Below are 25843 nucleotides of genomic sequence, written 5' to 3' on the forward strand. Positions count from 1 at the left end.
CCTGGGCCTCACGTGACTCAGGACTCTCCCGACACGTGACGCGAGAAAGGGCGCGCTGGGGCGGGCTTAGGCAGCTTCTTCCCTCCTTCCGGAAGCGTAACACTAACCGCGCCTGCGCAATGGGTACCAGGTCCGCTCTTTCCCAGTCGGGACGTTATTGGGATTTTTGTTCCGGAATAGGCGGCTTGGGGGCAGAGGCTTTTTCTCCTCTCTTTCCTTCCTATAGCTTCCCCAACTATGGACCCTAAAAGCTGCTGCTTCTGCGGAGCTACACATTTACTGCCTCAGCTCTAGGATGTGCGCTCCTCCACTAAAAACCCTTCGAACGGACAGAGGTAACCTCGCCCAGCTGGCAAACAAGTGCGCGTGCGTATGAGGGGAGGGCGCGCGCCGCTCGAGATTCCTACTGCGCATGTGTTACAAGGAGGTTTCCCCCACACACACACCCCGCCACCCCCTTCCCCGACTGTAGAGGGAAACCTACCTTCCTCGTGTAGGGGAGGTACCTCTTTGACCTCTACGCTTGCGCGCAGGTGGGCTGTCGGTGTTGACGTCTCAAGGCTGCCTGTCCCCAATGTCCCAGGCCCTGTGCACCATCCCTGGGTGGGAGGCTTTGAAGAAGTTACCCAGCCTAGAGTTTAGTTTCCTCGACAAATCAAAAGACGACCTTAGAGGCATTGATTTCTAAGTTCTTTTACCTTTTAGCACTGGTTCAAGTACAAATTCACAGCACTGTTTCGAATATTTACACTTGGCTCATTATTGTAACGAAATATTTCCCAGCAAGCCCTTTTCCCACTTCGTAGAGAAGAGCTGCTTACTGAGGAGAACAATAGAAATCTGAAGTTTTCTTCTAGAACAAAGTTGCTAATAGGAATGGAAGTTAAATTGCTTTTTGCAAAATTCTGCAGTCCCAAAATGTCAGTTGCTTTTGGCAGCATTTATAATAATTTATAATCCGGCATTTATAATCCGGCACTACCTTTTCTTTTTTTTTTTTTAAGATTTTATTTATTTATTTAACAGAGAGAGAGAGAGAGAGAGAGTGAGAAAGACAGTGAGAGAGGGAACACAAGCAAGAGGAGTGGGAGAGGGAGAAGCAGGCTTCCCGCTGAGCGGGGAGCCTGATGCAGAACTGGATCCCAGGACCCTGGGATCATGACCTGAGCCGAAGGCAAATGCTTAAGGACTGCACCCAGGCGCCCCTGCCTTTTATGTCTTCTAGAATTTTCCCTCCTATCAATTTCTGACTCTTTCATTTTTTCCGTATAGTTTCTCTTCTCAATTTTCTTGGTTTTGATATAACCGTAGCCAAACAGCTACCTAATTTCTGTTCTTCACTAATCAGTGGTATTTGTGCTATGTTTTATCTGCCTGCAGCGTTGCTCACGAATATGTTCTTTTCTTTAAGGCAATTAAAAAACAGTGGAATGGAAAGCAAGTGCTGTGGTCATCCCATGTTCTCCTCCTTGTCAACCATGTATACATTCCTGCTAGGCACCATATTCATTGCTTTAAGCTCAAGTCGAATCCTGCTGGTAAAATATTCAGCCAATGAAGGTAAGTTAAGACTCGGAATATATGGAGCACTTGTAGCTAATTACACATTACATCTCCTGTCTTTGGTCTCCTTGTGTGTAAAATAGAGATCATATACTTTCAAGTATTCTGCTTCATGTAAACGATAAAATATGTTTAAATTTGATTCTGTAACCTTTCATTCCTTAGCAAGAAAAATGTTTGATGCTGAGTGAAATTTGGATTAATCAAGTACAGCGTTGAACCCTTTAGAGAACAGATCATAACATCTGACTGTAGCTTTAATCAACAGATATCTGAGTCTGTAGCAGTATGTGTAATTATAACTTAGTTCGAAATAAGAGCATATATTTGGTCACTTCGCATTTGTGAGGTACTGTCTTAATTACTATACCAGTGTGGTGGTAGAGATTATTAGCTTTGAAATTTTTAGCTCAAGAAGTCTTCTGGGTTTTTTTGTTTTGTTTTGTTTGTGGGGTTTTTTTTTTTTTTTTTTTGAGAGAGGTTGTATGTGCACAGTGTGGGGGAGGAGGCAGAGAGGCGGGAAAGAGACTCTTAAGTGGTCTCCATGTGTGGTGCAGAGCCCAATGCAGGGCTTGATCCCAAGACCCTGAGATCATGAGCTGAGCTGAAATGAAGAGTCAGACACTTAACCAACTGAACTGCCCAGGTGCCCCTTCTGTTTGTTTGTTTTAATGTAGTAATTTGTATTTATATACACAATTTAATTCTACAAAGCTATATTGACAATCTTTCACTAGTTATTGAGGATGCATAAAGTCATGATATCACGACTCTTAATGGTTTGCTTGTGGAGTCTGATATGTATATAAGTCTTTGCTTTGGTTAACATTTATCTCTTGGGCACTTAGGCCAAGTATTAAGTAGCGGTGTTCAAAGTGTGTAAAACATAGACATTCTCAAAAACTGGGTTTATTAGGAGAGCTGTCCATGTGCAAGATCATGACAGTACGGTAGGATATGTGCAGTTCTATACCAAAGATGCAGGGATAGATTAGGAAGTGATATATTCTCTCTGGGAGAGGATCATACGGAGTGCAGAAGGATCAGGGAACACTCCTTGATAAGGTGAACTTAATCCATAAGAGGACTGGTGGACACGGGTGTTTAAAACAGAAGTAGCAATCCATAAAAATGAATAGACATTAAAAAAGGCAGGATGAACTGTGAGAACACGTACTTCAGAATTACTGAGCAAAAAGTTTAAGGACTTGGAGGAGGGGGCAAGGGGTGCTTAACCAGAGGGGAATGTTATGATCAGATACTTAAGGACTTCATATGCCATGCTAAGGAGCTGGGACTTTGACTTTGTTCTCTAGGTCCGAGAGTCTGGAGGATAGGGAATGCCTGAGGGATTATAAACAAAAGGAGAGAGACTGTTACGGTAGCTGTCTAGAGGATGGACTTGGGAAGAGACTGGAAGCAGAGTAGCCAGTTGGGGTTATTGCAAATTCAAGCCATAGATGAAGTCTACCAAGACTTTGGAGGTAATAATAAAGAGAGGATAGATTCAAAAAAATATTCTAAACATAGAAAAGACAGGGCTCAGAGAATGTACTGAATGTGGAGACTAAAGAACATGAAATACTGTATAGCTCAGAGGTTTCTGGTTTGGGGTGCCAAATAGGTTGATGGTGTTCTCAGCTCAGATGGAAGCTATTAGTAGGAAGAAGCAGGCTGGACAGAATTCAGAAAGATTATGGAGTTTCAGTTTCAGTTCCATGAGGCCAGGAGCTATGTCCTTGTTCACTGCAGAATATTGCAATATTGCAATATTCTGCAGTGAACAAGGACATAGCACATCACATATGTGAAGGAAATACCAATTAAATTTATAAATAGGAGGTAGTTATTTATGTGGATATGTTTAGTGAGCATTAAATGTTCCAGAATACAGATTTGGAGATATTAATATTAAATTGACATTCAAAACCATAAGAGCAGAGGGCTCATTCAGGGTGAGCATGCAGAAGGAGAAAATAAGAGCTAAGGCTAGAACTACAAGGAATGCCAACATTTAAGAGCCATGCTGACGCTCAGTTGTTAAGAAAGAATCATTAGAGAAATAAGGAAACTGAATGCACATGACTTACAGAAGGAAAGGAAATGATTTGGAGATGAAGGAAATAGTATCATTATAATAAGATAGGGATTAAAGCATGCCCTTTGGAATTAGTAGTTAGAAGATGTTTGATAACCTGAGAGACTAGGTAGTTTGAATAATGTGATAGGATCAGAAACCAGATTGCTTGGAATAAGACCTGAATGGAAAGTGGGTAAAATGGAGATAATGAATATTGATGCTATTTTAGGGAAAGAAGGAGAAAGTATGGTGCAGGGGTGGGATCTTACATTTTGGTTTTTTGGATGGGACAGTTTGAGCATACTTACAGGCCAAGGGGAGGAGGCCAGTTAATAGAAGACATAGGAAAATACTTACTGGGGGCGCCTGGGTGGCTCAGTGGGTTAAGCCGCTGCCTTCGGCTCAGGTCATGATCTCGGGGTCCTGGGATCGAGTCCTGCATCAGGCTCTTTGCTCAGCAGGGAGCCTGCTTAGCTTCCCTTCCTCTCTCTCTGCCTGCCTCTCTGCCTACTTGTGATCTCTCTCTGTCAAATAAATAAATAAAATCTTTAAAAAAAAAAAAAAAAAGGAAAATACTTACTGGAGCAAAGTTCCTGAAGAGAAAGGAGAGTTTTAAAGGGGAGAACAGGTCATACTGGGATCATGGCCCCTTTCTTTGGACTAAAGGGAGCCCAGTAAGGATGGATGTAGTGTAAATAAGGTGTATTAGTGAGGGCAGAAAGCAAGGGCAGAAAGCAAGTGCAAGGAGGCCAAATGTGATGCTGAGTCACAGTTGGGGATTTACCATGACAGAAATATAATTTAAAAATAAATAAAAGCCAGAGTGAGTTCTAGAGCAGTGGTAAGAATTTGAGAGTGGTAGTCTAAAGGCCTCTCCCCAGTTCTTGTGTGTGCATGTTTGCTTGTGTGTATCATAGTGATCAGTGCAAAGTATCGTTAGCAGATAGTAGAGTGTGATTTCAGCCTTTAAGCTCAGAAAAGGGAGGAGAAGTTTTCATTAGGCTTTGAAGGATTGAGAAACAGGCAAGTACTAAATTCAGGTGAACATTTATTAAGTGCAGAATACCTGCCAGTTATATGAAGATGACTAACGTGGGCCCTTTCTCATAAGAAGTTTACATTCTAAGGTAAGATTTAACACAGAAGAAGTAACTATAATACTGTGAAACAAGTACTGTTATGAGGGTTTATAGGTAGTGCAGCAGGATCCGAGATGAACAAAGAATTGACTATGGTTAGGTTGAGAAGGTCAGGGGAAACCACAGAAAAAAGCAGAAAGGTGTTTTGGATAGGAAGAATGTTGAGCTGGCATTTTTCTTCTGTACTTGGCCAGTTTTGGTTTTTCATATAATGACCAAGGGAAACAAACAAATGTTTCTAAAGGGGGGAAAATTCAGTCCTTAAAATAGGACCTAATAAGGTTTATGTTTGTCCTTGGCAAAATTGTACAGCAAGTTGTTTGTCAGCATTTGGAATAGACAGAGGTAACACCTAAGACCAAGGCATACTGACCTAACCTCATTTCCTAATTAAATTGACTTAGAAGTTAAGATACATCTTCCCAACTCATCAATGGGTTTGAATTATGTCAGATATTTCCTTCTAGCCCTAGAGGTAGCCAGAGCCCTGGGCAGTTGCCTCTTGGCTCTAATAGCTTCCTTCTTTTACCCCAATGTACTGTTTATCCCAGAGTGCCAAACAAATACTGTTTTCTGTACGTGCCATGATCGAAACAGAGGGGAATGCTGTAAGGGATTATCACAGACAGTGTACCTTGATTCTAGCAGACAACTTACACAAGAGGAACCAGAGCTGGGTCCTAATTCAGCCAGATCAATCTATAGCTTTTGATGAGTCAAGCCCTGAGTGCTAATTAGCGGTCAGTTTAGAAGCCCATCTTTAATGCCGTATCCTGAAGCCACCTTTGCCGATAGCCTTAACGTCCTCCACATATTTATCAGCAACTTGGATGAAAACATCAGAAGGCTGTTTATCAGACTCAAGAATAATAAAACACAGTGCAGTAGGGATAGCTAATAACATTAGGTGAACGGATTGAAAAATCCAAGAGAGAACAAAGCCAACTGGATGAAGTTTAATACAACCAGTTTTAAAATCCAACTTTTAAGTTTAAAGATAGCTGTAAATTATTAACTGTATATAACCATTATGTAGAACAAAATTTGTAGTTAAGAAAATGTCCGTTACATTTCAGAAAACAAGTATGATTATCTTCCAACTACCGTGAACGTGTGCTCAGAGTTGGTGAAGCTAGTTTTCTGCGTGCCTGTGTCATTCTGGGTTGTAAAGAATGGTGAGTCTTGAAGTGGTACTCTATACTTGTTAAAAATCACAGAATCAAAACACTTCAGAACCAGAAGGAACATTTGATGTCATTTAGTCTAGCCCACTAATTTTATATATGAGGACACTAATACACAAACTTAAGTATGATTACCCATGTTTTGCAAGTGAAGAAACAGGCCCAAGGAGAAAACGTTATGTGTGGTAGGTAGGAGGGGGCAGGGCCAGGACTCCAGCCCATGTTTGCCTTGTGTCTTGGCCATCACTCTGCCTTATTACTTGTCCCTTTGTTGGGTCACACAGTGAGTTAGTTTTTATTCAAATTCAGGGTTTTCTAAATCACTGCTATCTGATTTGGTACATAGTGTATTGCCAAAACAGTCCCCATTTTCTACAGGGGAGGTGGTATAGTGGATTGAGTCAGAGAAACTATATTCTGGGTCAGATTATTTTAACTTCTCTGACTTCCAGTTTCATCAGTTATCGAGCAGAGATACTCATCCCTTCCTCACATCTGAAACAACTGGCCTTCTGTGGCTCTTTGTATGTATTAGGTGTTAATTCTCCACCTTAGTTCCCCAGTTCTTGAGCCTTATGACTCTGTTCTTTGATCTGCCATGACATGTGAGGTAAACATAGAATTTAAAGTATTAAAGGTCTTTTCTAGGAAGATTTCTTTTTACTCTTAAAAGTTTCAATTTGTGCAGAGTTTCTAGTTGTTGGAATACATTTCTTAATCTCATGAAATTTATGCGTTATTTACAGGGCTTATACTTAAATTGTTTTCTATTTTTGCATGCTATTTTACAGTCTCTTTTTATGATACCTTCCTAAGTTTTTGGAGATCTGGCGATGGGATCATTACTCATATGAGGATTAGTAAAATTTAATTTTCTGTATTCCCCTATTATAAGTTTTCACCTAGTATCTTTTTTTTCTGATTCCCACCCTGGGGGAAAAATAATCCCAGCATAAATGCTAGATTTTTTTTTTCTCTGTATTCTCACATCTTGCTCTCTCTCTACTTTAGGTCTCATAATAGTAAGAGAAACTTTAAGTATCCTGAGATGTTTCAAGTTAACAGGAATTAGGTATTCCTAAGGGTGTTGCTGATTGTCAATGATGAGGCATGGTGGTTGGTGGGTTGAAGAAAGAGAGACAATGCTGAAATCCTTTATTGCCTTTGATTTCTTAAGGCTAATAGTCACTGATGAAAGCAAGTTCATAAAGCCTCTTTCAAAGAATTGTATCAGTAATCAAATACAACTTACTTTGTCTAAAAATATAGGCATTCTCATCAAGATCCTTTGTTTATTACTGTCTTTCTTTCTTTTGAAGACCATCAAAGTAGAAACTTGAGATGTGCTCCCTGGAAGGAATTCTCTAATTTCATGAAGTGGTCCATTCCTGCCTTTCTTTATTTCCTGGATAATTTGATCGTCTTCTATGTCATTTCCTACCTTCAGCCTGTAAGTAAATATGATAGAAAATAGCGTTGGAAAAATACAGAGAAATGAATCCCAGAACTAATATTTTTTATCATTTTCATTGTCAGTGTTAGTTTCTCTTTGCCCCCAGTGGGGCAAAGGTTTTCCTGAGATTGGACCCGAATCATCTGAATATGGAATTACCAATCTGCCTGCCACATTCTCTCACTCTTAAAGATTGCTATAGAAAGCTGTGCTGAATAGCAGGAGTTGCTTCCTGGCCAGTGAATGTGGAGCCATCTCTCTGTATGTAACCTTGGTCTGCCTGTTTGCTGAGCCATCCTGTGGTCACCAACCTCTGTTAACTTCAGCATTCACTATCTCCAAACAGAGTTCCATTATTGACTCAGAAAATCGTATACTCAGAGCCCCATTCTTTCCTATACCTGCTTTAATGTACTATATGCATTGTTTGTATGATCTTTTTTTTTTTTCCATATTAGTCCTATCATTTAACCAACAGGTTCTTTAAGGGTAGAAAATACATTCTCCTAGCTATAAATGCTATCTACAACTAATCATACTAGGGATGTTTCTCATCTCTCTTGGCATCCTCCTTCCCAACTGAGAAATCCATTTGTAATTGGGATTAAAATTTGGTCTTCTGCTTTTACTTTTACAAACTAAGTTTGGGGCATGTGTATATTTTCCCATAATATCTTATAAAATGAAGATTTCTATTGCCATTGTTGCCAAAATGTGTTTTAAGTTTCTTTAAATAAAATATTCAGGCATTTTGATGATAAATAGGATTTTTATTGGCACTGGTTCTCTATGTAAAGCCTCTTAAATATAGCCAAATCAGTTTGAGAGTGGGACAAGGAGAGATCAGTAGAGCACTAAGTAGAAAACAGGAATTTGATTCTTTTGCACAATTTAGAAGCTGTTTAATTAGGCACCCCCCAACTACTGTGTCAGTTGCCCATCTGTGAAATAGAGTAATGTTACCATACTAACTCTTAAGGTTGGCAGGAACCTGGGCCAGGTGATCCCCTGAAATTCCTTCCAGCTGCATCATCCGTGTCATTAGCAAGTGTTTTGAATGCTAGAATGTGTTCTGTCTTACATTCTTCCAGTTTGTTTTTCAGATCTAAGAATTCTCATACCCAGCAACATAATTATTTGCATCAATGAGTACATAGTATTGTATTTTATTGAGCTTAGCTTCAAACTTATATCCCTTTTCTCTGTCCTCAATATGAAAGCAAGATTGCAGCTTCCTTGTTCTTCTAGTTTATTGCTTTGCTCTTCCTTCCTGATTGTACACAACCACAAATATTACAAAATCAGTCACATGGCATATTCTGTATATGGCTGTGCCCCAAGTCTAGTTGGAAAGAATTAAATAGAGATGCATGGAAGTTTTGGGTCAAAGAGCTCCGGTGTTTTGTTTATTCTGTGCTCTTGCATGGAAAGCAGTTTCAGAATTCATCAGGGCAGCCAGGTGCTTGGTTAGGGATCTGCACCATAACTGTAATTGATCAGACACTGCCTATTCCTTCTTACCAGCCACTTACTTTCCTCAGCAACTCTTACTCTTCTCCTACCAGGGGTTCATAAACATTCATCTCCAGAGGACACTGAGAAATCCTTAAAACAGCGCTTCCCATAAAAAATTCAGTAGAAAAATAACAATACTGTATTTTTGCATTTGTTTTATTAGATTTTTTAAATTAATTTTTTATTGGTTTTTATTGCATTTATTCTTCTTTCTTTAATTCACCTACATGTTAGCTGTGTTTGCTGGTTATATAAGACTACTGAAAAATACTCCTTGGAGTTCAGTCTTCCTAAACTGACAGCAAGGAAAAAAGCAGAGTGAAGTAAACAAGTAAGATTTGTTTTTAAAATTCGTTAATATTGTGAGATCCAGTCATGGGGAGCAACGATGAAATTTCATACTTTCTGAGCCAAAATATATACATGTTCAGAGTAATATTCTTGTCTGTGAATATGACTGAATTCATGAGAAGAGACTTTTACGAAATCTGGCTAACACATTTCTAAGTGTTGAGAACAATGTGAATAAATGAAAGGACTGTCAAATACGAGTTTGGTATTGAATCACTGGTCCTGAGTCACTGCAGTTCAGCCGGGAGAACTGATTGAATTCTTAGAATAGTAAAGATGCTTAAAAACCTATACTTCAATTTTTTTACTGTATAAAAAACAGTACATGCCTTCCCTCCACCCCTGGAAATAGTGTGAAAAGTCTCTAAAGCATTTGAAGAGCTTGAAAAAGTATGCTTCGTAGGCAAGGTAGCTGTTATTTCTAGACCTGAACATTAGAGTTTCTAAGCATTTCCAGATCTGCATATGCGGATTGTTTACAGAGGCATTTGCTGAATTTAAGCATGTTTTCAAAGCCCATACAATAATTTGGTCATATCTGCATACATTTAACAACCAATAAAAATGGAATTTAATCCTCTAGTGAAATAGCTGCCCTAATAACCCCTCAGGTTTTTGACCAAAAAGCTTTTTTTGTCAGGTGAACCAGCGAGCTGGGAGATTTCTGAGGTCACTACTTTGTTTGGATTGTAACTCTATCTTCTCCTTCTTTCTAGGCCATGGCTGTTATCTTCTCAAATTTTAGCATTATAACAACAGCTCTTCTATTCAGGATAGTGCTGAAGTAAGTAACTTGCTCTGAAAGCATATATCATACTTTAAAATGGCACAGCCTTATTTCAGATGATATACCCAGAGCACTGAGCCCTCTGAATCCCAGGGTCGGGATTTTACTCCTAACTGGCTTTGTGTTTTGGACAAATTGTTTAACCCATCCAAAAAGCAGCTCCAGTACTGCTGGCCCATCTAAATCTTTGCAACTAGATATATGAAAAGTTTTTTCTTAGCATCTCAAAAAAAAAAAAGATAATTGACCAGCTTATTTTAATTCTTAGCGCCAAATTAAAGAATTCATGAGCTTTTTTTTCCCCCCAGAATCTCTGTACTCTACTAGGGAACCAAGAAGTTCCTAAATATTGTTAATGCATTTGTTATTTGTAGTTTCGAGAGGATGAAGAGTGGCAAATTCCTTATTAAACTGCTTGAAACGAGTACATGATTTAAGCTCTGATTGGCAGAGGATTTGCCAGTCAAAATTACAATTAATAATAAGAATGATAGATTTTTAAATTTTGAAAAATGCTGTCACCAGTGTTTCCTTTCTCCAGGAAGATCTTTAAATAAAATAAACATTTGTAAGTAAACAGGCTCTGCCACCAAGCAAAGGCCAGACTGTTCTAAGGTGTAATGGGATCTGGGTATTAACTCCAGTTTGTTACTTGATGATGATAAAAATAAAATTAACTTCTTGTTATATTTGTTGTGATTTTCTTTTTTATTTTGCATTCACTTCCCCTTTTAATTTCTTATTTCTCAATGTGCCATGTCATAGTATGTGCTTTCATAATTTACGTGTACAACAGGTTGAATGGCTTAGTACATAGGCACTCAGTAAGTATTTGTTGAATCCCTGGTGGGTTCAGTACATTAATCATATGGAGTTCTTGAAAGACTTTCTATTACCCTGAGGAAAGCATTCAATTTAACAGTTCATGTGAGAGATGAGGAAAAAGAACATGAACATTACATTTCGTCCAGGTTAAAAGTTAGAGTGCACTGAAATTTGCTTTTGCATCAGGTTCTTCATTTTGTTTATGAATTGTGACAATAATTTAACTAGCAAGTTAAAGAATACTAATTCCAAAAATGTTTTGAAGTCTTTAAAATCAACATAAAAGTTACTTTAGGATAAAAAATTGACTTCTGAGAAATTATATATAAACGGTAATCTTTATATTGATTTCTGGGTAAAATTGGAGGTGCATGTCCACAGAGGAATACAATTGTCCCTGCCACATAATAAAAGGTTCATTATTTGATAAGGGAGTCTCACAGAGGGTCTCAAAAACACGTTTTTTATTTAAGTAAAAATTTTTTTTCCTGTGAAATGACATTTATGGGTACACATGGTATTATACTTACATAATACAATACATAGGTATTGTGTCAAAATTACATCAAGTTAAAATTGAATTTGCCATCGCAAAAATGTATAAAATATATATTGCCAGGCTTGGAATTGGCCCATAGCTCTAGTTGTGCCCTTAACTGTGTGTAGTATTTTTTTTATTTTTGTTTGTTCATCTGTTTTAATTTACTCCAAAGCATGAGCTGTGGCGCAGAGGTCGAGCTGAGGGACCACTCAGAAAGGCCATATCCAGGGCTGGCCTGACCGGTTTGTAGGTGACAGGGCGAGTAGGCTTTCAGCTGGACAGTGAGAAGATAACCCAGTAAGGACTCCTTAGGGCCAAGGGCTGGTCCAAGGGCCAAGCTGAGGGCCTTTCTCCTATCTAGGCTTACCCCCACAACAACCCCAGGAGGCAGGAGTTACTGTCCCTCTTCATCAGTAGAGTCATCCCAAGCTGAGTCTGAGCCCACAGCAGAGAGCTACCAGGCATTTTACAGCATTTAGGTGGCTTTGACCAGAGGGGAGGGAGCATGTGGGGCAGCAGGGTTAGAGGCAGAGAGACCAACCCAGGGTGAACTGCCCGTGTCAGAGGTGGAGAGAGAGCTAGCATGTGGGCAGAGATGGCCCTCTTAAAAGTTTTAAGCACTTAACTATTTGTATTAAGAAAGTTAGCTCTTAGTATAACCAAATCTAAATCTAATTACACTGTAAACATAAAATGTTTGCTTTTAATACTATTAATTATAACATTATGCTGTTGCTAGTTTTAATAATAACTAATGTTATGAACTAAAGTTCCAAAAAACTTTTTCACTAATTTTACCTCTTAATATTCAGAGCAGTAATATTCTTAGACATGTATTTGCTTTGTTGTTAGTATCCCTCTGTTTTGAATCCTTCAAGGTTAATTAAGCAGACAATGAAATCACTGTGTTTGTATTACCTTTGCAGGCACTAACTTAGCTCCTGGAGGGGGTTTTAATTTGACTGATTCACAAATCAGCACTGAAGCTATTCTTAATATTGCTAAAAGAATATATCTACTACTGTCTTTATGAGAATGTCTTCCAAGTACTGTATTATTTATTACATTTTTCTTTTTTTAAATTGTGTATTATTTATTACATTTTAAGTCAATTTTGTTCTATTTTGATCTTTTTGTCATTGGTGGCATATGTTGTTTTGTTTTCCGTATTCAGTCTACTCTTTGTGTACCATTTAATGTCCTTTTGCCGTTCGTTAGCAATAAAATTTTGACCCAGGAGTAGCAGCTTGAGTCTTACTACATATTCTTAATGTGTTTGCCATAAATAACTCATTTTACATTTAGAATTTTTAAAATTTAAATTCAGTTAATTAACATATAGTGCATTATTAGTTTCGGAGGTAGAGTTCAAGTTGTATATAACACCCAGTGCTCATTATATCATGTACTTTCCTTAATGTCCATTACCCTGTTAGGCCATCCCCCCAACCCCCTAAATTTAGAATATTAAAACTGTTATCTTATACTTGACTCTAGCAGAGCCATCAAATACCTTTCTCATACAGATAAAGAGTATAAAGCTACACAGGTAGGAAAAAAAGCCCAGTGACTAATGCAAGAATTAGTTGGAAGTATTTGAAAGTGGTAAAAAGAAAAATAGCACCAATCAAATGCCTTACTGGATGTTCTAGAGAAACCCTATGTGAATGTGTACATTGGTTTTTCGAAGTGTAGCCACTGGTCCACAGTGGAAACTGGTGGCAGACATTATGCCTCAGAGCCTTACTGGTTTGCTCTTAAGGCTTGGCAAATTTGTATTGTCTTGTTTAATTAGATTTTAGGAAATAGTAGTCTCAACCTGAACATAGAGATCTGGGGGCAAAAGATAACCAAACAAGCACTTTTATCTAAAAAATGTATATAAATTTCTCTGATATCTTCAAAAGGAAGCTGTTGAGAAAAAAACAATCAGTGAAAAACATTTTTGACACATGAGGGAGTCTTAGAAGAAAAAAAGTGCCCCTCATTGGTACAAGCATTTATTCAAAATCATTCACTTGATAATTCTTTTTTATAATTTCCTGTTATAAATATGCCACTGGTCACTTTCTGTGTAACTAAGAATGTTTTATGTACAATTTTTTTTTAAGTCCTGTGAGTCTTTCCACTTAATTTTATTTTCATGTTCTGCTCTGTTTTACTACCACAAAGTATGGTAGAGATCCTCTTACCTGACGCAATTTGGACTTCATTTTTACTAGGAAAACTCAAAGTGGTGAATCATTAAAAAAAAAAAAAAAACCCATACTTTAAACAGCTTAAGATGTGTAAATGTCCATTCACCTGTGTTTTGAAGAGCTCAGGCCTTTCCTTTGAAATGTGTGGGATTTGCTGATGAGAACTTTTTTTTGGCTTTGTTCTTGAAGCTACATTCATTATACATCATGCTTGCTTTCTGATTTTAGTTTCTTAAAGTAGAGTTAGTTCTTAAAAATACTTTTAAAGTAGATTATTATAGATTTTTGTTATTTACTTCCTAATATTATAATTAGCTCCTCTGTACCCAGTTTGAGTAATTTGCCTTTAATTAATCTTCCAGAGCTTTCAACTTTTCATAAAAAAGCAACCCTTTTCTTTTGCTCATAATTTGTCATTTATGTAATCATTAAATATCTAATTACAATAATGAAGTCACCTGGCAAAAACACAGTTAGGAACAGAGATTCTTTGTGAGCAAGAGTTCGTTTGGAAACAGAAGCCCTCAGGTAGAGTGTCATTCTAGCGGTAAGCATTCAGCTCTGATCAGCTATCCGAATGATTTGTTTACTGGAGCAGTGGAGAGATCAGTTAGGTGAGTTTCGGCTGTTGTATTCATGAAACTGTGAGAAGCAAACTCATGCATAGTCATTTATAAAAGCACCTATCCTCAGCTGACTTTATGGGATAATTTATTTAGCTTTATTTTCTTTGCTGAAAATCTACCATTTTCAGCCTAACCCCTTAATAACATTTACCTTCTAGAACATTACCTTGAATGAGCAATATTTTCAGTGGTACCGATTAACTTGTTTAATTAGGTTCTTTTTTCCTCAATGTCAGTGGAAAATCTATAGCTGTTGGAATTGAAAACTTCTAAAGGAATTATAAATTATATAGAATTAAAATATATATTTCCCTTGATGTCCAATAATCGGTTATATAATGATTTTTATAAATTGGCATATACTTTTCATCTGTCTTTTCTGAGTCCAATCAATTTACTTTCTACCACTTACTGTGTACCATCTACACCTTTAGAAATTTATGAGATTAGTACACAGTTTCTGACTTTGTGGTTTAGGGCTATGCTAGAGTCATAACTAAGTGCTAGATCTGGATATTTATTTATTTATTTATTTATTTTTTTAAAAGATTTTATTTATTTATTTGTCAGAAAGAGAGGGAGAGAGAGCGAGCACAGGCAGACAGAGTGGCAGGCAGAGGCAGAGGGAGAAGCAGGCTCCCTGCTGAGCAAGGAGCCCGATGTGGGACTCGATCCCAGGACGCCCGGATCATGACCTGAGCCGAAGGCAGCTGCTTAACCAACTGAGCCACCCAGGCGTCCCATAGATCTGGATATTTAAAAGTACATATATGAGAAGACATGATAGTGTGCACATGTGTGCTGCTATCTATGCTGGTCTGTGCACATATCAGTTTCAATTAATGAAGCTCTATGGAAGCATTGGTGAAATCCGACACCTCTTCCTATATATGCACCTTGGGAATTCATTATACTTGAACATTGTATTTAAGAGGCACATAGGTCCAAAAGGAAGACATTCAAACCATGGCTCAGATCCCTTCCTCTCCCTTCTCCTTTCCTTCCCTTCTCCTTTCTTCCCCTCCCCTCCCCTCCCCTCCCTCCCTCTCCTTCCTTCCTCTCTCTCTTTCTTTCTTTCTTTCTTCCTTCCTTCCTTCCTTCCTTCCTTCCTTCCTTCCTTTCTTTCTTTCTTTCTTTCTTTCTTTCTTTCTTTCTAAGATTTTATTTATTTGAGAGAGAGAGAAAGGGAGAGCACAGAGTGAGAGGGAGAAACAGACTCCTGCTGCACAGAGAGCCGGATGCAGGACCAGATCCCAGGGTCCCAGGACCAGATCACAACCTGAGCCTAAGGCAGCCATTTAACCGACTGAGTCACATGGGCTCTCCACCTTCCTTGCTCTTTCATAAATATGTGACCTTAGGGAAGTCTATTAACCTCTCAGAGCACTGTTTCCTTCCTTACAAGAGAAACTGACCCATAGTAGGTGTCCAGTAAATGCTCCAAAGTTCTTGTAAATTCCATTTCTTACCTGTTGCTTTACACTTCTTTGTTTGTTTATGTCTGTGTGTGTGTGCGTGTGTGCATGTGTGTTCCCTCTTCATCTAACTAATTGATCTTTAAACTTGAAGATTTTGTTCCCCTTCAGATCTCTGTATCTACCCCAACCTGAATCAGCTGCCCCTCGCCTTAGTCAACATTGTACATTCTTATTGCCTTTGTATAGTCTCCTCACTCTCCCTGGATATATTGGCAAATGCCATTTCACATGACAAATGTCAGTTTATTTTTCATCTTTCACCTCGAGTGTTATTTTTTCTTTGAAACAATATCTGATTCCACTTACAGACTCAAGGTTTCCTTCCTTACTGTGCCCCAGTTGTTCTGTGTATCACTTGTCACACATTATGTTTTGCATTGTTTAGTTTCAAGGCTCTTCCCTTATTAAAGTGTAAATTCCTTGGAGATGGGAGATCAAGTCTCATCTCCCAGGCTCATAGTAGCCTGGCACACAGTAGCTGCTTATTTAAATGTCTGTTAAACTGAAAGAATCCACAAAATAGATTGACGATAAAGCATGTCTTCTTTTCTTTTTAATGTTATCTCTCTTTTTTTTAATTAACATGTAATGTATTATTTGTTTCAGGGGTACACGTTTGTGATTTCAGTCTTAATTCACAGTGCTCACCATAGCACATACCCTTCCCAATGTCCATCACCCAGCCATCCCATCCCCTCACCCCCCTCCACTCCAGCAACCCTCAGTTTATTTCCTGAGTTGAGGAATCTCTTATGGTTTGTCTCCTTCTCTGGTTTCATCTTGTTTCATTTTTCCTTCCCTTCCCCTATGATTCCTCTATTGTTTCTCAAATTCCTCGTGTCAGTGAGATCATGTGATATTGTCTTTCTCTGATTGACTTACTTCACTTAGCATAATACCCTCTAGTTCCATCCACATCATTGCAAATGGGAAGATTCTGTGGTTTTTGATGACTGCATAGTATTCCTGTGTGTGTGTGTGTGTGTGTGTGTGTGTGTGTGTACCTACATACACACCACATCTTCTTTATCTATTCATCTGTTGATGGACATCTGGGCTCTTTCCATAGTTTGGCTATTGTGGACATTGCTGCTATAAACATTGGGGAACATGTGCCCCTTCAGATCACTACTTTTGTATTTTTGGGGTAAATACCCTCTAGTGCAATTGCCGGGTCATAGAGTAGCTCTATTTTTTTTTTTTTTTTGTTTTTGTTTTAATTTGCATATATTGTATTTATTTATTTATTTATTTATTTTTATTTTTTTTCAGCATAACAATATTCATTATTTTTGCACCACACCCAGTGCTCCATGCAATCCGTGCCCTCTACAATACCCACCACCTGGTGCCCCCAAGAGTAGCTCTATTTTTATACAAGTTTGTGGTTAGGCAAAATAAGTAAAGAAATAATTGTTAAGACTTTGTAAACTGAGACTACTAAATTTTTTTTTCCTTACTGTCCCAAACAGTAGTTTACTATAAAATTTTTTATGATTAGACCACAGATCTAGGAGCAGGCTCCCTCCTTAAATCTTTTTTGGGTCATGAACACCTTTGAAATTTGACAGCTTTGAAGGGTCTTGTGTGATTGGTGTGGGCAGGGCCGAGAATTCACCTATATAGAAGATTCCTATTGCAAGGATTCACAGATTTCTAAAGCTCCAGATTGAGGAAATCAGGTTGAGACTCTCTGTCATACTTAGTTCATAGCAAAGTAAAAAAATCATTGTTACAAAGGTCTGATCAGTTCTGGAGGTAAAAAGATTTAGTTAAATCTAAAGTTAAAAGGAAACTTAACAATGAGAAATGACTGGCATTAAGGGACAATCTATTACAAAGGTGAATAAAAATATCACACTTAAGATGCAGAGACACCAACAGGTTTCCTTTGAACTTGAATTGGGAATGCTCGCAAAAACTGGGCACAGTTTATTCTACCAAGTACTTAAGTATCTGCGTTTTCAGTAGAAACAGTCGCTGTGGGAAAGGAGTTGCGGGGGAGCAGTAGTAAAATCTCGTTTTTCCTCTGAACAGGAGGCATCTAAACTGGATACAATGGGCTTCCCTCCTGATTCTGTTCTTGTCTATTGTGGCCCTCACTGCTGGGACTGAAACTTCACAGCGTAACCTGCCAGGACATGGATTTCATCACGATGCCTTCTTCAGCCCATCCAATGCCTGCCTCCTTTTCAGAAGCGAGTGCCCCAGCACAGGCAACTGCACAGCAAAGGCATGGACTTTCCCTGAAGCTAAGTGGAACACCACAGCTATGGTTTTCAGTCACATCCGTCTCGGCTTGGGCCATGTGCTTATTATAGTCCAGTGTTTTATTTCTTCAATGGCCAATATCTATAATGAAAAGATACTGAAGGAAGGGAACCAGCAGTCTGAAAGCATCTTCATACAGAACAGCAAACTCTATTTCTTTGGCATTCTTTTTAACGGACTGACGCTGGGCCTTCAGAGCAGTAACCGTGATCAGATTAAGAACTGCGGGGTCTTCTATGGCCACAATGTGTTTTCAGTTGCTCTTATTTTTGTGACTGCATTCCAGGGTCTCTCGGTGGCTTTTATTCTCAAGTTCCTGGATAACATGTTCCACGTCTTAATGGCCCAGGTCACCACTGTCATCATCACAACAGTGTCTGTCCTGGTCTTTGACTTCAGGCCCTCCCTGCAGTTTTTCTTAGAAGCACCCTCAGTTCTTCTCTCCATATTTATTTACAAAGCCAGCAAGCCTCCAGGTCTGGAGTACACACCTAGGCAAGAAAGAGTCCGGGATCTAAGCGGCAGTCTCTGGGAGCGCTCCAGTGGGGTAAGTTTGTCAGGATGCTGCCTTTTGCCTGTTCTTCCCAAATTCAGCACACAGTTATACAAGAAAAGAAATTGGTCACTTGCTCATTTTTCAAGGGATGTTTTGGATTTCTGTGACTTTTAAAAATTATTCAACAAATGTTCACTGGACTTAGGTAGGTGTGCAAGGGCTTGTGAGAATGCTGTAAGGGTCAAGAAAAAGCATAAATCACAGTCTTGAGGACTTTATGTGTTAGTTGTATCTTAGAATATTCTAGTGCCACAGAGCTGGGACATGTGCCACAGGTTATCTTCTCCAGTCTTTCTAGGTTGGCAGATGAATAAACAGACTCAGGCTAAGTGGATTATAGATAGTACCTAAAAAAACTATACTAAACCCATGAGGCCTGACTCCTAGTCTATAAGAAAAGTTGGTCTTTGACATTAGTTGCATCTTGTTAAATCTAAGTGGAAGCCCTGGCTCCTTGATTGTCCCTGCGTTACTCATGAACCTCAGTGTGCCAGAAGAGCAGGCCTTATCTTGTTAGGGTGATTTTCAAAAGGATCTTCATAAGTAAGAGAAAAATACCTTCTAGTATTCTTCCAGTTGCTTATAATTCTTCTAGGAAGATCTGTCAGTCATGGTATCAGCAGATTAATTGTCTTTTGGAGATTCAAGTCAGTAGTTAAGTATATGTTTAAAGGATGAAATAAACTCCTCTAACTAGCTTTAAATTTACAGTTTTTATGAACACACAAAATATTAAGTACTTCACAAAATGAACATTTTACTCTCTAGGAAAATAATCTCTTGCCTATTAGTTCGTGGTGGAGCTTTCATCAGTATAATGTCTCTGAAGTAGTGATATAACAGAATCTGAAGATATAACAGACTCTTAAGATGAAAAAAATAGAAGGGTGGGTCCCAAATGCCCTGACCTCAGCCAGAGTACAGTTTCAAAAGGCCTGTATTCTTTTCCAGTGGTCCGATAACACTGCTTGCCTTACTTTTTAGGTAAAATTTACCGATTTTAGGTAAGGGCCTAGCTCATACTTATTTCTCCAACCACTAGTTATTTCCCTTCAAGACCAGCAGAGGGTGCTCCATACTAGATTCCGGTTGTTTTGAAATTCAAGTACTGAGATGTAGGTAGATTTTTTGTGATCTCATTATGTGTCTAAAATTAGCTTTCCAAGAACATAAGTATTTATCTAATTTCATTTGACTAGATTATAGTCATAGTTTAATGAAATAAACTTCTTAGTAATCATTACAAATGCTACATTCCTAGTATTTTAAGTAATTACTGATTTCATATTTCCTTTTAGGATGGAGAAGAACTGGAAAGACTTACCAAACCAAAAAGTGATATTGAGTCAGATGAAGATACTTTCTAATTGGTATCCAAATGACTGGCAGCTCTCAAAAACCTTATTTTCGCATTTTCAGCATGTGTCATATTTATCTTTTCACTTTGATAAACAAGAACATTTCTAAAGCATAATACTCTTTGCATATATCTAACCACTCCCTAAACAGTTCCATTCAAGGCTTAGAGTACCCAAAGGGTAAAATGTTCTAAGGAACTGACATGGGAGTAATAGTATGGAGACTGCATTAATGGTACTTGCTATTAGTCGACAAGACCCATTCCCAAGTTATTTTCCTTGTCTTCCAAGGTTCCAAAAAACTTGCAATAATCACGTTGGCTGTACCCTATCAATACACAAATAGTGATCAGTTTGCCATATATTAATAATTATGTAATTCCATTCTGCATGCTAAAGTCTTCCTGTATATATTATTATAAATATCACCTAGGTTGTCCCTTGAATTTTGAAGCCCCGGAAATACTCACTTTGCAGTTAAAAAGCAATGTGACTCTTTCTAAAAAGTTTGGTGGAAGGACCTTACCATCTGGACCAACACTGATTTGAGGGCAGTGTAGTTTGTACCAAATGTTTTTCCAAAGAAGCAATTTTTCAGAAACAAAATGTTAGAATTTTTATTTTTAGAAATTCGTAGGAAATTTGAAGTTAGCGATTATCTTTTGATGTTTTTCTACACAAAAAAGCTTCAGTTTACATAAAAGTTGGTTCCCAATTACCACAATTCTCACTTGGATTTTAAATCACTTTAAAGAAGCCATGGTGGATTTTTTTCCTCCTTGGTTTGGCCTCATTACTCTTGGATTATTAGATTTTAGAGAACCAATGAACCATTTCATTATATTAGTTATTAATTATAACTTATATAACTTGTCATATTTATTACTGTCATACCCTATACCTAGGAATTGAGACATTGGCTTCAGAATCATAACAGACTATCAGTAACACTGATGCCTGAGAGTTCCTTTTAAAAGGGTCACTTTGCAAACAAATGACTTTCACTGAAATGTGAATGGTATTACTCTGAAACAAGGAAACATCTTAATAAATAAAGTACACTACAGTAATAATATTGACAGTAAAAGTGCATGATATATTTTGAGGTATTTTTGCATGCAGCTAATTAAATGTGAGGTAGATGAGTCAGGTGATAGATAATTTAAAAGTGAGAAAACAGAAGTGACTTGCCCAAGGTCATGCAGCTGGATGGTGATAAGACAAGCCTAGTTCATAGGCCCACATGTTTACAGAGTACTACACTGTAGATGTGAACTTTAAGGTGTCATTTTTATGCAGTCTGTACATCTCTTCTTTCTCCTAATTTTCATGCAATGAACAAGTGATAATACTGTGAATAATCCATCTGTGATATCTGGAATAATATGGCAGGCAAGAATTGGTGGAAATGTATAAATAAAATAATTATTAAACCTGAACCTTGAGTTTTCACTGTCATGTGAGGTGGGACACGGAGTTCTTTTCATTTTCATCTCAAAAAATGGAGCGAGGCAAGAAATCCAAACAACTTGTAAAACTTTTTTTTTCCATAGATCTTGACTTCTGAGAATAGCAAAACTGAGAATTCACCTTATCATAGGTATACCTCTCCATGTTGTGAACAAGGGAGATTATGTCATTATGGCTATTCATTTTAAAGGTAAGGAAATCAGGTATAGAAAGACCTCACTTCGGGAGATCTGGGTGGCTCAGTGGGTTAAGCCTCTGCATTTGACTCAGGTCATGATCTCAGGGTCCTGGGATCGAGCCCCGCATCAGGCTCTCTGCGCAGCGGGGAGTCTGCTCCCCCCCCCCCCCGCCTGCCTCTCCGTCTACTTGTGATCTCTCTCTCTCTCTCTGTCAAATAAATAAATAAAATCTTAGAAAAAATAAAGACCTGACTTTTAGAAAATACATAAATATACCTACCTTGTGGAATAGAAAAATTACAATATCATTGACAAAGGTATTGCCTACATTAAATACATTATATTAAATAGGAGATTTCACCAGTTCACAGAGCTTGATTTTCTTTCTTACAACAACTTTATTTGTAATTACAGTTTTACTTGCATTAACAGACCGATTAATAGGATAAAGAAGTGTGGAACTAAGATGTGAAGTTCCAGTGTGGATGCACTGTAGTACTTTGTGGGCACTAATGGTTTAAAAGGAGAATCACGGGTGCCTGGGTGGCTCAGTGGGTTAAGCCTCTGCCTTCAGCTCAGGTCATGATCTCAGGGTCCTGGGATCAAGGCCCTCATCAGGCTCTCTGCTCAGCAGGGAGCCTGCTTCCTCCTCTCTCTCTGCCTGCCTCTCTGCCTACTTGTGATCTCTCTCTCTCTCTCAATCTCTCTGTCAAATAAATAAATAAATAAAATCTTTAAAAAAAAAAAAAAAAAAACTTTAAAAGGAGAATCATTGGAAGGCGAGAGGTCCAGAAACCATCGTCCCAAGTGCTCTTGGCGCCAAATGTATAACTTGGGGAGAAGAGTAATTGTCACGTGGAAAAAGTAGTCTTTCCTACTCTAAAGAACCAAGTTAAAGTGAAGGTAATAGGGTGACGGTTATTCTTTCCTTATAGGCAAGATGCTACTAACAAATGATCCTTTTCAACAGTAAAAAAGGTCCTGAAGAGTGGTGGGGAATAGTAGTGAGTTCTCGATTACTGAAGTTTTGAGGGAGAGATTGTACCATCAAGATGTTTTAGAAGATGTTCTTTCATTGGTATAAAAGCTGACTTAAATGATTTCTGAAGTCCCTTCCTGTTTTTCAATGCTCTTCTAAGCAGTTATGACCTACAACTGATGTGCTGAATCTGCTAGCTTCATAATTTCTGAATAGCCTTTGGTTGGACCACAAGTGTGGCCTCCAGTGACCTGGTTCCAGCTCTGTCACTGTCCCTAGGACCAAACTTAGGTCCCTCAGTGTGCCTAATCCTGAGGGGTAGCAGGATGTGGATGCTGCCTGTAGAGGGAAAGATGGCCTAGACCCAGGATCCCAAATCCTTGGCCAACTGTCCTGCTGCCATAGGTTTTCATGGTCCACAAGCAGAGGAGACTCCCAGCCAGATTCCTTTGTTTACAGCTCTAAGGCTCGCCTCTCTATCCCCATGTGGAAGTTCTGTTGCATGTTAGTACCATTGCAGTCTAATATAGCTGGACTTGACTGTGGAGCTGCAGGGAATCCCTGCACTTTTGCGAACAGCCCAACAGGCTTGACATGACACAATCCAGGTCCTCCTTGGCTCCTTTCCCTTTTGTGTAAGTCCTGATTTTTCCCACCAACTCTTACCACTCCACTGTGGAGAAGAGACAGAGAAAGCCAAACTCAAAGGAAAGACAGTGGCTTTCCTTCTCTAACACTTAAAACTGACTTTATGAAACGGAATAATATATATTCCTCTTTTAAGAGAAAAAAAAGTGTTTTTCTCACAGATCTCAGTGCTGGCCTTTTTCTCCTTCACTGTTATTTAAACTCATCAAACATAATATGAAGTATAAGCTTCCTTGCTTAAAGTTTTTATATGAAAAGCAAAACACATTTGCAAATTAGAATAGAAATACAGCTATAAAAGCAATTAACTTCTGATTCAAATATGAATATAGTGAGCATGTGTTGTTTTGCTCAAATAAAATCACAATAAATCCCTTAACAGACCTGCAGAACATTTGCCCTCACTTGCTAGTTTATGTGCTTTAAGCACCATCCTGTCTCTGCCAAGATAACTGAAACTTGCTGACATTGCTAGTAATGCATTTAATCCTGCTGGGATTTATCAGCCCATGTCCCTGACGATCCCATACGGGTGTGGTGTGGGTCAAGCTGCCAACTCCCATTGGCTTTGGTGCCCGGGAAAGATTTTTAAAATGTCAGCTTTATGTGTTCCCTAAAGGCTTGGTACTTTTGAGTCCCTTTTTCCCCTAGAACATTCTCTACTTATTCCTCATCCTCCTCTGGGTCCTCTCTGTCACTTCTATTTTGCTAAAAAATCATTCAGATATTCAAATTTATTTGCACAGGAATTTTTGAATCATTCTCAAAGTTCTTTTAATTTCTTCTGTTACTATAATTCTATTTTCTTAATGCTGTGTATGAACGGTTTCTCTATTGTTCTTTTTAAAATAAGTTAAGCAGTTTCTGATTTTTATTTTATTGGCCTTTTGTGTTCCATTTTTCTAAGATTTGTCTTATGTTCTTTTTCCATCTTATATACTTGAAATACATTTGTTTTCTTTCTTGTTTGTTAATGAACATTTTTGTAACCAGTAGAAATGTTTCCTGGAGTCAAGCCAATCCCCAAAGACTTTAAAATATGATGGTATCATTATTTTCTAACTAATCTGTTTTGAGTCAAGGACTGTGATATTGAGGCTTTTATTCATACTTTTGTTAATTTCTGCTTTTCATACACCTGATTAGAAAATGAGATCTTATTCTTTCTGTTGTTTGCATATTTTTATTGCATAATTTGTCATTTGGCTGGTCCTTTAATATGCAATAACTTTTTTGAGAAAATTGATACTGGTTTGATATTTTGAACCAGTCTGAAAGTCCCTTGTGATATTTGACACTTATTCTACTTAACTTTCTAATCTGTTTCATCACCAGTAATTACTTTTACATTTAAAAAAGCACATTTAGAACCTTATTTATAAATTTATCAATTTGAAAAATTAAAATACAGTCATTGACTCCTTTCACCCAGTTTTTCCTAATAAACTTGAGAATTTTATCCCAGTCTGCTATATGGTATTTTGTCTACTCTAAGACTCCTCTATGTTTTCACATTACCATCTCTGTAACTGGAATGCCTTAAGCAATGGCAGGTTAAAATAGCTACTGTCTTGTGGCCTAATGATGAAGTTGTCTTTGCTTGCATGTGCAGGCGTTTGGTGTGACTGGACAAAGTTTCAGTCAACAAGTCACTTTAAAACCATTTGAAGAGAGGGGTGCCTGGGTGGCTCGGTCGGTTTAGTATCAACACTTGATTTTGGCTAAGGTCGTGGTCTCAATGTTGTGAAAGCAAGCCTGGTGTAGGGCTCTGTGCTGGGTGTGGAGCTCATTAAGATTCTCTCTCTCCCTCTGCACCTCCCCCCCCCCAAAAAAAAGCCAAACCATTTGAGGAGAGGATAAGAGTCCTGGTTGTTGTCTGAAAAATCTTCCAATGAGACCTCCTGGTAAGATCAGGAACATGCCAGGATTACATTTTACAAAATGGGTGTCAATAGCTTGAAAGTTTTTGAAAACCGTGGAGACATTGAAACTGAAGAAATCCTACATCATCATCAATTCTCTCAAGGGCCCAGAGAACTCTGGAAAACCTCAAACATCTGTAGCTCTTCGTCAGAAAGTGACTTAAAAGATTTTAGGCTCAAAATGGGAAGATGTTTTAGAAATAGCTTAATTAATTTATTTAAGTTAAGTTTCCCTTTTTATGTAACCAGAAAATGGTACATATGTTTTTAAGAGCTCTTTAAAGAAATGTAAAGTAAAAATTCTAAGTCATGAAAAGTAATATGTTTCATTGACAGTGTGTTCTCTTGTGGGGCATAAAATAGTGATTGATTCCTTTTGAAATTAAGGTCATAGGCATGGTGAAATTTGGAAGTTCATTCAATTTTTTTGTTGTTGTTTTGTACCTTTTGTTTCAACAATTAATAGTATTCCCAATTATCACAGCTAATTAAGCTTAATTTGTTCATGACTTAATTCCTCATTCATAACTTTTTAATGCTAAGTTATCTCTCAGCTGGAAGCTGCCACGAAATAGATTTTTCTCTTCTGAAAGGCCTTTTGACTGATACACTCCCTGAGATTTTGGGTTGTTTATTTCTTTTAGCATCTAGCAATTATTTACTAACAGCACTTTTTCCAGTCACATTGCTCAAATAGGAATTATATTTTTTTATTACTTT

General features: G+C 38.1%; 1 protein-coding gene across 4 annotated transcripts; it reads left to right on the forward strand.

Annotated features, from left to right (window-relative positions):
* The first annotated feature begins 22 nt into the window (after nucleotides 1-22).
* On the forward strand, nucleotides 23-21364 carry SLC35A5 (solute carrier family 35 member A5). Of its 4 annotated transcripts, none has more exons than XM_047724799.1 (7): nucleotides 23-130; nucleotides 1412-1560; nucleotides 5859-5957; nucleotides 7286-7416; nucleotides 10002-10069; nucleotides 17778-18558; nucleotides 19866-21364. In XM_047724799.1, the coding sequence occupies exons 1-7, from the start codon at nucleotides 120-122 to the stop codon at nucleotides 19932-19934; spliced, it is 1308 nt and encodes a 435-aa protein (XP_047580755.1). In that variant the 5' UTR covers nucleotides 23-119; the 3' UTR covers nucleotides 19935-21364. The 4 variants fall into 4 exon arrangements, with proteins under 4 accessions (XP_047580755.1, XP_047580763.1, XP_047580745.1 ...); XM_047724807.1 differs by having other exon boundaries at nucleotides 122-335; XM_047724789.1 differs by lacking the exon at nucleotides 23-130 and adding an exon at nucleotides 453-533.
* The last annotated feature ends 4479 nt before the right edge of the window (nucleotides 21365-25843 follow it).

Source organism: Lutra lutra, chromosome 1 (genome assembly GCF_902655055.1).
Source record: "Lutra lutra chromosome 1, mLutLut1.2, whole genome shotgun sequence".
NCBI classification, from domain to species: Eukaryota; Metazoa; Chordata; class Mammalia; order Carnivora; family Mustelidae; genus Lutra; species Lutra lutra.

Coding starts and splice junctions, on each gene's coding strand:
- SLC35A5 (XM_047724799.1), top strand. Junction 7,417..10,001: donor TCATTTCCTACCTTCAGCCT/GTAAGTAAATAT, acceptor CCTTCTTTCTAG/GCCATGGCTGTTATCTTCTC. Junction 10,070..17,777: donor CTATTCAGGATAGTGCTGAA/GTAAGTAACTTG, acceptor TCCTCTGAACAG/GAGGCATCTAAACTGGATAC.